Genomic DNA, 12,706 nt, shown 5'->3' with positions numbered 1-12,706 from the left:
AATAATTTTATTAAAATTTATATTTACTATATATTATTAATTTTTATTTAATATTTATAATTTTTTTTCTATAATAACTGTAGCTACAGCACCTCAATTTCAAAGGCACCCTAAAGTACTTTGCACAGCTCATGAATCAATTGCGCATTTATTTATGCCATTATAACTATTTGATGATGGGAGCTTGCTATGTTACAGATTCTGTTTGTAACAGCCAATGAGCAGCTTACACGCTGTTGCAGGAGAGAGGAAAAGTTGGTGGGACTTGGCTGATGCAAGTCCATAAAGGACTCAGCTGTTAGTTGCAGACGCTGCAACTTAGCTGAGTCCTTGATGACATATTTCTCTGTCGTTAAAAGTCATTTTTGTTATAGTGGGAAAGGCTGGCTATATCTGAACCATGCCTATATGACTATTGAACGTAGACCGAATAGGTCGTTCTTAACCAGTTTCGTGTTTTAGCCTTGTTGGGTCGTGTTAAATTGTGCTCACTTAAATCCAGCCATTAACTTATTAGCTCAAACAATGAAAGCTCAAACTTATCTGTTGTGATTACTGCATTACCTGAACCGACCATTTGTTTTTTTTGTAATTTAAAATAATTATATAAAACAATTGTTACATATTTTTAGTTTAATACACAAACAAAATTTTGCCAAACAAAATTCTTTAAAATTATTATACCAAATAAAAGAAAATCTTCAGACTGTAATTATTCATGTGACAAAATGAAAACATTTAAAGTTGAATGATAAAAGAAACACAGATTTCTGAATAATGATGTTTTATTGAAATTAGTTTGAATGAACAAAATTACGGTTTTAGGCCCCCTCTATAATAAATCTAAATGTCGTGAATTTACCAAAATAGGTAAATCTTAAATATTATTTTATAATAAAATTTTCTCATTTAAATAAGAAAAGAAAGACAAGCAGTGTCCAAATTTGATTTCTAAAAAAAAAGATAAAAATCCTAAAAGAAACAAGAAAAAAAATATCTTAAAATTAGAAAATGACCAAGAAAAAAACAAAATTTCCGGCTCGACCATAAGATAGAATGGCACAAGCAATTCGAGTTTGATATGTCTCGTCGCAAGTTTTGAAACAGTGCATTATATACCGAAAATGAACACTTGTATCTCAAGTTATGTTCTTCAGAATGTACCCTACTCACCACACGCAACTATCTTACATCATCATGTTTAAGAATGCATCATCAAATGTTGTAGTCCACAAAATTTAAACAATTATTTAAGTAAGACCATGCATAATACTGAAAAAAACTGCTTCATTTTCTTAATTAATTCTCGAATCACTCTATTCTCTTTCTCTTCTAATTATTCCCACGCCCGCCATCCCTTATCTATTTGCAATTGCAGCATGTCGGGGGATCACTGCATATAGAAAGTAACTTAACATGTATTGTCACATAGGCTGTTGCTTGGCAATTCATTGTTGAGGGAGTGAGTTGAATCTTTCGAAAGAAATACTTAATTCCGCTTTCATAATTGCATCAGGTGTATATAATATACGGTAAACGCTCTTTATTCACTAGGATTTGAACTAATTATCTAATTAGTTTTATACTTTTAAAAATTATTCAAAAGACTTATGTTGTATATCTATATATGAATAATTAACCCAAATTTTAAAGAGTAAAATTAGGAGATTTTAAGCCATACAAATAATAATTTAAAAGCAGTAATTATTTTTTCTCCCAACTGCACCTAAGCATGACTAAAACAGTCTCCCATATCCCAATATTAATTTCGCCATAACCGTGTGACAAGTATATGCAATTTTATTTAGCAAATTATCGATCATCAAATTAAACTTTTCTCATTAGCATGATTCTCTTAACTCTAATTCTTTGCTTTATTGCTGCCTTTTTGTTAAAGCCAACTCATCAATTAATTTATACATCAAGGAAAAATTATTGATATCTCGATTTCAGCTTCCCGACCCATCACCATTGATTGCATGGTCCAATTACTGTTTTACTTTTTATTTGGAGTTATGGATGTCAATTAATGATATCGTACAAAACCATTCTCTGATATTTCAGCTCCATTGCTATAATTCATCAAACTCTCTACTCCATTTGTTCGTATATTCAACAATCTCTTTTCTCATTATCAAACCCCTAGTGATTCTGAGAAACTATCCTGATTTTTTTTTTGGGTATATATTCAACTCATAGTTTTGTTTATTTATTTATTATTATTTTCCTTTATCATTCGATGGAATATTGGAGGCCTAAAATATGCTATTTAGTGCTACTACTACGAGTAGTAGTGTTGATTTTGAGGTTGTCAAATTGGGCAAATGGAGTGCAACAAGTTCCTTGTTATTTCATTTTTGGAGATTCATTATATGATAATGGCAATAACAACAATCTTCCAACAAGAGCTAGAGCCAATTATCTGCCGTACGGAATCGATCTCCCCGGAGGGCCAACCGGAAGATTTTCCAACGGCCGAAACTTGCCTGACGTTATAAGTACGATCTCCTCCTTTCTCTGTACACGTAAATGCATTTAACTTTTGAAAATTTCCGAAATAACCTTGTTGATCTTATCGTCTAGGTCCCTGAATCTTCAATATTATTTAAATAGCCCTTGAAGTCTCTAGCCTTACTACAATAACCATTTCATGTGCTTATTCTTTTTTTATATCCTAAATTACAATATCCTAATTATCCTTGTGAGGTATTGAGTTTGACCATATTGAGTTGCTGCGGATATTAGAGGGAGCAGAATTCTAAACTAATATATAAACAAATGTATGTACGTATGTAAGAAGGAATTCTAGATGTATATGAGGAGGAATTCTAGAACACATAAAAAATAATACAACCAATTAATGCATGTATGACATGTATAATTAAATTTAATATAACCATCATTTGCATGATAATTTTTTAAAATAAATAAACACATGTCATAATATCATTTGCCTATGGTGTAACTAATATGGTATCTCTAATATATTTTAAAATTTCTAATATATAAGATGTGGAGAATAGAAACATTGTTGGTTTTAAATTAATTTGATACGTATATATGTCTCTTATTTAAACCCCAAATAAACGTTTAATATTTAAGCCAACCAAAAAGGTAGGTTCCCAAAAGCACTTTCAACAATTTAAAGAAAAAAAAAAAAATAACTAGCCCGAGTCCATTTTAATTTCTTTGCAGCTCAACTTCTTGGATTTGACAATTTCATTCCACCTTTTGCGACGGCAAGTGGTCAGGAAATCCTCAAAGGAGTAAATTATGCATCCGGAGGAGCTGGAATTCGCGAGGAAACTGGAAGAAATAATCTAGTAAATAAAACATCCACAAGCTCTTTTCCATTTCGTTAATTATATCAAATTTGCTATATCTCTCTTTACTATGAATTATACAACATTATTATGAAGAGTGATAATACAACATAAATTCTTGTACAAATTTATCTTGTACAAACTGATTTTGTAGTAATTTATTGGTTGAATGAAAATAAAAAATCATAAAAATATATCATGTGGGCTAACAAATATTTAATTCAACTAATTTTATCATGCCACATCAATTTGTACAAAATAAATTTATACAAGAAGTTTGTACATATATTATTACTCTATGAGGAATTATAACTGTTTGGCTACTGAGTATTAATGTAGTTCCAACAAGATGGGCTTCTGTTGAGACCTACCTCCTTTATATTCGTCTGCCAGACCCTCACTTTCTTATAAATATTGTTAGGTTTTGTTAGGTACGCCTCTTCAAATAGAGACAGAGTAAGTCATGACATAGAGACCCATCACTGTGGATATTTAAATTATTTTTCTTATTCAACAATGTGGGGTAGGCTAAGTTTAAAATTAATGTTTTAGCCTGTATCGCAATTCGAACACAAGGAACTAATCAAAGAAAATTTTAAACTAATAGGTCAAAAACTCCGAAGAGCCTCTATATATTTTTACTAGATACAATAATAGTTGTTTTTTAGACTATGAAAAGCCTAAATTAATTTCTTTTTTAGGGTTGAAGTTCGAATAAGTAGTTAAAAAGGTTTCTTCAAAACTACATAGTCAAGCCCTTACGCTTCATTAGATGGAGATAAAGAAATACTTGTGCATCAAATACAATAATAGATAAGAACAAAAGCGTTGGTTTCTTTTTAATGAGCTTTAAAACATTGATAGGCTCATGCACTGAGCTTGACAAAAAATTGGATGCTTTTGTGTAGGGATAGAAGTGACGTAAAACATCTTGAATCTGACAATAAGTCGGGTTTGAAAAAGCGTAAACAGTGAAAGTTGTTTGCTTGAGAAATATACCAATTAAGGCAATAAATAAATTTAAAAGATGATTTTCCAAAATTTTAGAATAATTAATTACAATTAAGTCACATAATCTACTCGCATAAGATTCGGTTGCCGCTAGCCGTTGGCCGTTGGCCGTTCGCCGTTGGCCGTTGGGCTAAGTATTAATAAAAAGAAAGTCACGTATATCTAACTTTATTTTTAGATTCGAAATTATTAACGATATTTTTTTATGCACATGATATAAATCTTTGTGGGACCTAGGAGGCTAGGATCTCTCATATAGAGAGGGAGGGCCATTTCAAAATTTTTGTGGGACCTAGGAGTCTAGGACCTCCGATAGAGATGCAGGGCCATAGGTGGGCAACCATTGAATCAAAGATCCGTTTGGTAGTGGTGGTGGCAGATGCAGCGTGAAAGCCACAACGGAATTGATTAAATTTCATTATATTTAAAAAAAAAATTAAAGTCACAATATTTCAATACCAAATGAATTTTAACTTGACAGGAGAAAAGTTTACCTTAATTTTTTATACTTTAAAAAAATTTCAGCGGAATAATAATATATATATATTTATTTTCTTACTAAAAACTCTTTAGTTGAGTCGTTAGTCTCCTTTCTATCTATAAGTTAAAATTTGGACGGTTTGAATCTCCCAATCATTATGAAGTAAAACTGAAATAAGAAAAAAATGAGTTGATGTTTTGCCTGCACAAAATGGCTCGAGTTTTCTTTTAAGTACTAATAAAAAAGAGTTGTTTATTTTTTTCTTATCTAATTTTTCAGGGAGTTGTAATTAGCCTGAACGGTCAATTACAGAATCACAAAACTACAGTCTCTCGCATTGCAAGCATACTAGGAGATCAAGAATCAGCTACTCAGCACCTAAGCAAATGCTTGTACACAGTTGGATTTGGCAGCAACGATTACATTAACAATTACTTATTGCCCCAGTTCTATCCAACAAGTCGTCAATACCCGCCTGACCAATATGCCACAGTTCTTATTCAACAATACTCTCAGAAATTAAAGGTCCGTTTTTCCTCTTACATCTCTTTGTTAATTTAATTTCCTAATTGCTTTGACACTCAGAACGTGATGAGGTATAAAAAATGGATAAAGATGGAACTACAAGCTCATATACAAATTTATTTTATATAAATTGATGTATAATTCAATTGGTTGGATTAAATAGCTCTTAGCCCACATGATATATTTTTATCTAACCAATGAATTTGGATTTCATCAGTTTATCTAAAATAAGTTTATACAAGAACCCAATTGATAAAAGCAAATTCTAAAAGAGAAAAAAAAATCATTCTTCCTTATTTCTTTCCACATTAATTTATTTTTTTCTTAAGAATTTCTTTCTAAATTTTGTTTCCCTTTTTGCTTAATAGACCTTGCATAATTATGGAGCAAAGAAGATAGCCCTATTTGGAATAGGTCCTCTTGGCTGTGCACCGGGCCCTGTGGCAATGTACGGCACAAATGGTTCTGCATGTGTAGATTACATAAACAAGGCAATCCAACTATTCAATACAAACCTTAAAACCCTAGTTGATGACCTAAATAACCAATTCAGGGATGCCAAATTTATCTATATAAATACATACGATCTTTTATTTGCTGACGCATCAGTTGGAATACAAGATGACTTAGTAACAACGATAATCGGCCCGTGTTGTCCCGTCGCCAATCTACCCATGAATAATGGTATTTTAACGTGCATCCCTTTTAGCACTTCCTGTTCTAACAGATATGCCAACATATTTTGGGATGGAGTCCATCCGAGTGAGACTGTCAATGTGATCACCGGCGGAAGAGCATACATAGCCCTAAATCCTACTGATGCTTATCCAATTGATATTCGTCGCCTCATTCAGCTTCCATTTTTGTAATACAGGTGATGCTCTTCTTTTAGTGAAACCTCAATATTGTATCCTACGTTATTCATTTGTTTTCTCTTTATTTTACAGTAGGAAAAAATAAATTAATAATAGTTATTATCGCTTGTTGAATAGCAATAATTAATACTGTGGTGAGAGGAAGATTTTTTGCTCAAAATTTTGTTGGTGGAATAGCTGATCAATAGGATTCCAAACTAGCTTCTTTTGTGATATGTATGAATAAAAACATAAACCATATCAAATCACAGGAATGGTGGCTTTATAGAAGAGATCAAAAGAGAATCAAAGAATATAATCAAATCTACAATAATTGACATTTTATATTTTACATGTTCCATAACCGCGGTAACTGTGACGACTTTTAATTAGGAATGTTATAAAAGTGAAGAAATCCAATGATTGATTTGATAGGCTCAAATGTCCAACTTACACAAGAATACAAACTGCATAAAACAAATATAATCATTCATAAAAAATTCAGGATTTCTATAACACCCCAAATCTAACACATGCAAAGTACATGGTAAATGAAGTTATTCACATATCAAAATCATTACATAAAAATCTTAAATTAAAATACTACAAATTTTATTTAAATAAATCCACAAATTCATATGTCTAGCTAATACTAAGTATTTTTTCCCGAAGACATAAATATGACAAAAGTCTCAAAACTTCTCAATTACAAGTTCATAAAATAAACTTAAAGGAAACATGAGTTTGTCCTTCTCTTATCCAATTAACAAAAGTAAATGAATATCTAACTCTAAAGATGAGCATTTCTCTCAACAAAGTACTTAGTTTGTAAAAAGTAATGATGAGGGGTGAGCTGCTCGACAGGTAAAACATTCCCAACAAGCAAGGGTTATCGAGTATTAAAAATATTGCAATCCCTTTTTATCAAAACATATATTATAAATAATAAATAAAATGACAGATTATAACAGAAAGACTTAATTTCGTAAATGATTCAAACTATCATAATCATAATTAATCATGAAAGCAAATCATATAACACACAAAGAGAAAACAAAAAAGTTAGCTCATGTCAAATAGTGTCATCTATACTTTTGGCGATCTAGCCAGAAATAAAATTAGAATCAGAATATTGTTGCACACTCAGAATTAAAACTCAGTATTAGTACAAAACATATGTATTGTACTATATGATCAGAATTAGAATCAAAATAACTACGGATAATGAGTCAAAACATTTAAATTTCTTTTTCATATATAGAAATTTGCACGTGGCACCTTGTACTATATGTGGTGCTTCGCGACACTCTAGCCCTCGAGAGTTGGCCCCCGTATAGTCTCAAGAGATGACTCCCAAACAATCATAAATAATGTCTATTGTATACATGATCAAAACATTCTTATTAGACTCATGAAAGATCATAATAATGAATTAGGCTTGCAAAACAAATTCTAGTATAATGTTTTGTAGACAATATCATAAAAGATAATCATTTAGAAAAACAAATTATGTATTCAAAAGCATTTATAATATTATTTTAAAATCATAAAAAATAACATAATTTTCAAATTTGAAAACATTTACATAAATTAATTTTTTTATGAAAATTAATTAATTTTCAAAGAGCTATAAAAATACATGTACTTAGGGATGGCGATGGGCACCGCCCGCAGCGGGTTTGCCATTACCAAACTCAAACCCGCATAAAATTTAAATTACCAAATCCACCCGCAACCCGCAGCGGGTTTTAATTTTTTTAAAAAAAACCCACCCGCAGCGGGTTTTAACAATTACCAAACCCGCAATGGTATCCGGCGGATTTTTTGCGGGTTTCCGTATTTAAAATCACAAATGTTTAATATATAAATTTATAATAATAACCTCAAATTCCATATAACATACTCAATTTTATATTTAAACAATGTAAATGAAAAATTAAAATTTCCACATCAATTCAACACAAATTCTCAAATTTAAGTATAAATTACACAAATCTATTTAAAAAACACAAACTAGTATCTAAAAATAATAATTACATTTCATATTATCATTTAAAATAAGCTCCAAGAGAAGATATTCATTTCATTCACCATCATAAGCACCCATCCAACACAATGCCTATAATAATAATTAAAATTAATATTTTCAAATACTAATTCGAAGGGAAATGCCTTTAGTTTTCTTTAGGTTATGACTTTAGAATAAGAGATGGGCCACATACACACATACACAACTTTGAGCCTTTGGCTATTTGGTAATTTGATTAATGACATTATTTTCTTTATACATTTTTAGATTAAAATTAAATTAAAAATATTTGGAAAAAATAATGCGGGTTTGGTGGATATCCATGCGGGTATCCACCGGATATAAGGTTAATACCAAACCCACCCGCATCCATGTGCGGGTTTTCATTTATAATACTAAACCCACCCGCAATGGGTAAAATTACCCGCAATGGGTGGGTTTTGGCGGGTAGATTTGGGCGGGTTTGCCGGTACAATTGCCATCCCTACATGTACTTATAATAGACCAAATAATCATATATGTCCAGTACATTAGAAATGAAATTACCTCGATTAAAGTAATGATCTAAACACACATTTAAGCCTCTAACAGACCCAAACACCTCCAACACCTTAAACAAAATGATATTAACAATTATTAACAACTTATTCTGAAAACTTGATTTTCTAATTCATACTCGTACAAGTCTGATTCATAGAATTTTAACTCTTAATCTAAAAATCAGAATGACACAATATTTCACAAAACTATTTTGAACATCCATGGGTATCTCTCATAAGTTTTTCAAAAGAATCTGACACCAAAAACATTTTCAAAACTATTTACTTCTTGATAAATTCAAAATTGTCTCATAGTGCCTTAACTAAACAAAATGGGTTCCAAGATTTTTATAAAAGTATACATTAATCAGAAAATAATGAAATTAAAATTGGAAATACTAGACCATACAATAATCTCTTATTAAAATTTGAGAATTTTTCGAGTTCATTTGGCACTACAAATGATAATTTGTGAATTTAGTCATCTTGTTGGAATTGCAGTTTTCTAGTGTAATAGTGTCAGCTTCGAAAATCCATATAAAATTGAAAATTAAGTCAAATCTTATGAAGCAAAATTTATTCAATATGTCCTGCATGTCTAGTTTAAAAAAAGATATGGTTCTTCTTAAAAATCTTCAATAAAATATGTGTTTTGTTTCAGAATATTCTTGCTATCCAAAATTGTTCAGGATGTTTATCGCACCAGGGATAAACTAACATAATTCAAAAATAAATCAGCACTCCAAACACGACTTAAACACATCTTAACTCATGCATAATGGTTTGTAACAATCTAAAATTATGCCAATAAAATCCTAAATATAGCACAATGGTAGGGAATTAAGTAGATTATGAAGAGAGTAAAACTTACCAACCCTTAAGACTCTCTCCATAAGCAAACGTTTGAATCCTAGGGTATGAGTAAAAGAATAATGAGCAGCAGAGAGAATAAAAGAAAACACTGTGGATTTAGGGTTATGGGAGAGGGAAAAGTATAAATTTATAGAGAACCTTAAGAAACTCTTTTAACTTTGGAAAGAGTAAGTTTTTTTTTCCAAAATTGCCCCATGATTCCTAATTAAATCCTTATTTATGATTTCTAATAAAACAAAATTCTCACAATTTACTAGATTTATATGTAATTTACAAAATTTTTATCTTATTTTACACTTAATGTCAATTTGTAAGTTTTATGTTATTTTTCTAAATTTTTGTTTTTTTTCACATTTCTGAAGATCAATTTACTACTCTAACATTAATTTAACCATTTTGCTTTAATTTACTTGTATTATGTATGGTTTATAAAATTTTTGTTTCATTTCATATTTAATGTCAATACTGTGAGTATTGAAGTCCATGACCATTTGTGAGGTATCTACCCGGTGGATTTGAAGAATGTTGTGCTTGTAGAATCCCTACTGATCTCTAGATCCTCACCCCGGACCTCAGGTAGATGATTCGAGGTCGGATCCTCAACAACAAGGGCGTCCATATCATCGAATCAGGTCCTCGAAGATGGTTCCCTAGTAAGCAGAGACCCTCCATCCATGGACATTAGAGTAATTGGAGACTCCATTAATGGATCCGAATTCTGGACTGCAATTGAAGTCTGGACTCCTTTCACTTTGTTAGGTGCCGTGCTTTGCCGTTAGAGACGAAGTCTCAAATTGGTCCCATAACATGCCTAAGCAGTGTGACCGAGGTGCTTACGAGAAGTACAATAGTTTAGGATTTTCTTAAAGTTAACACTGTCAAAATTTAAAATCGTTCACTGCCTTTTTCCTTCAATTTACTAGTCTTATCTATATTGTTTACAAAATTTTTGTTTAATTTCAAACTTAATGTCAATTTACAAGTTCTATATGTTAGACACGTTTTCAAAAACATGTATAATGTGGCCATCTAATTTATTTTAATTATTAGTTTTCTAATTCAAATTGATATTTATCTTTATTTAGTTTACTTTTAAAACGTTGGGTTTTGGTTTAAAATTTGAATAAAGATAAAACACCTCTTCCTAATATCTCTCATACACGTTACGGGTGGTTTACTAAAATCAAGGGGATAACGGCTCATAACTTCCTCTTTTATTTAAACTTGTCATCTTGATGGGAGATGACTTACGGTCACGTTTTTTCAAGAAAAAATATTGAGGGTTCCTGGTCTAACAACAGAGCCTGTGTATACCATCTACTCTCAGGAATTAAGTGTTGGATAGACTAGAAAATTCTGAGTACAAAGCATCGCTTGTTTTTGTTGGTTTTGTTTGCATTCCAGTAGAAAGGTTGTGTAATATTGAATCTGATAACTATGGCAGGAGGTAAGTTTTCTAACTTGCGCATGATGAATATAGTCTTTTAGTTGGTATCAGAGCCATGCTTCTCGTCTAGTTATCGATTCTTTTATGTTAGAATCTGAATAATTTAAAGCATGATTGATTATTATATGAATAATTGTTTCGCATGCGTGATATAACATATGAATATGAGTTTGTGATATTCTGTGATATATATATAGTTTCAGGATAGCCTAAAATTTTTCCGTTGTCTTTTCATATGGACTGCATGAATGGAATTATGCAATAATGGTTATTTGAGACTTGTCTGCAGAATTGATAAGTATTATTAATTATTTCGTTTGACTCTAGCATGTTATTATATAAATTCAATTAATTCAATAGTCTACATTCGGTTTTCGGTTAATGACGATGATGACATGTTGGTTGTCTTACATATGTAGATTTACTAAATTAAGTTTTAGTACATTATAATATGTAAATAAATGCATGCATGATTGAATATAATATATTTGTTGTATTCTTGGATTGCATTAATAATGATAAAGGACACCTGTATTTGTTTAACTAGCATAATATTACGATTGGAAACCTGATGCATGACAAATGTCATATTTCCATGCTATTGGTTCTGTGAAGAATTGTTGGGTGTCTTAAAATTAAATTCGGTAACCTTGGCATGTACTTTGATGATATAAATCCATGGAAAGTAATAATACTAGTTTCTGTTTTGTGAAATTATCACCTCTGTAAGTTCTGGATTATAAGGAATTTATTATATGTTATTCACATGCCTGAATTATTTACTGTGTGCATGTTATTTGCATATTGGAATAAATTTGATGTCATTTATAAAGTTGTTACAATTGATTAATTGAGAGATAGCCACAGCACTCTAAATTAAGAAAATTTAGTCATATAAATTCTTAATGACATCAGATGGTAAAATGAAACATAATAATTAACCCCACAGGGAAATTATTATTATTTGTGTTTCAATTAGAATGAGATAGTGACTTATTATTTTAATTATAATAGCTGCCCACAGGCCTATTTATCAAGATAATAAATAATATGCTAGTCTCATTATATGGATATAAATCTGTTGCATGTTATAATTTGCCCACAGGATAGTTATAATGATGCTTTGATTTATTTAAATTATTGGAAATTATTTACATGTGTAAATTTTCCTTATAATTTATGCTTCAATATGTTTTGTAAGCTTGTACTTTGTTTGTTTTTGTAGCTATTCAATCTTTGTCTGTTCCAAACAGTGATACTTCTCGGATCCCTTTTTTGAGTGGTGACAATTTTAATGAATGGAAGGAGAAAATTCTCCTAACATTAGGGTGTACTGACCTTGACTTAGCATTTCGAGTGGATGAGCCACCAGTGCCTACGGAATTAAGTACCCCACAAGAGAAAGCATCATATGAACGATGGGAGCGATCCAATCGATTGAGCATGATGCTTATTAAGGCTCATGTTGGGAAAAGCATTCGTGGCTCTATTCCAGATTGTGATAAGGTGAAAGATTATCTCAGTGCCATAGGAGCACATTTGAGACAATCTGACAAGGGCTTATGGCAAGCACCTTAATGAGTAAATTGGCCATCCATGAAGGTTTAACTGGCACCAAAGGAGT

The 12,706-nt window shown here is 31.1% G+C and overlaps 1 protein-coding gene across 1 annotated transcript; it reads left to right on the top strand.

The window, feature by feature from the left end:
• Nucleotides 1–2,217: 2,217 nt before the first annotated feature.
• LOC18045329 (GDSL esterase/lipase At1g29670) lies at nucleotides 2,218–6,232 on the top strand. Its single transcript, XM_006436303.2, has 4 exons — nucleotides 2,218–2,498; nucleotides 3,196–3,323; nucleotides 5,095–5,340; nucleotides 5,709–6,232. The coding sequence occupies exons 1-4, from the start codon at nucleotides 2,240–2,242 to the stop codon at nucleotides 6,207–6,209; spliced, it is 1,134 nt and encodes a 377-aa protein (XP_006436366.2). The 5' UTR covers nucleotides 2,218–2,239; the 3' UTR covers nucleotides 6,210–6,232.
• The last annotated feature ends 6,474 nt before the right edge of the window (nucleotides 6,233–12,706 follow it).

The sequence above is a fragment of the Citrus clementina genome, unplaced genomic scaffold, assembly GCF_000493195.1.
Source record: "Citrus clementina cultivar Clemenules unplaced genomic scaffold, Citrus_clementina_v1.0 scaffold_4, whole genome shotgun sequence".
Lineage (NCBI taxonomy): Eukaryota > Viridiplantae > Streptophyta > Magnoliopsida > Sapindales > Rutaceae > Citrus > Citrus x clementina.
Note: the sequence above shows the minus strand (reverse complement) of the source record. Positions and strands in the feature narration are given on the sequence as shown.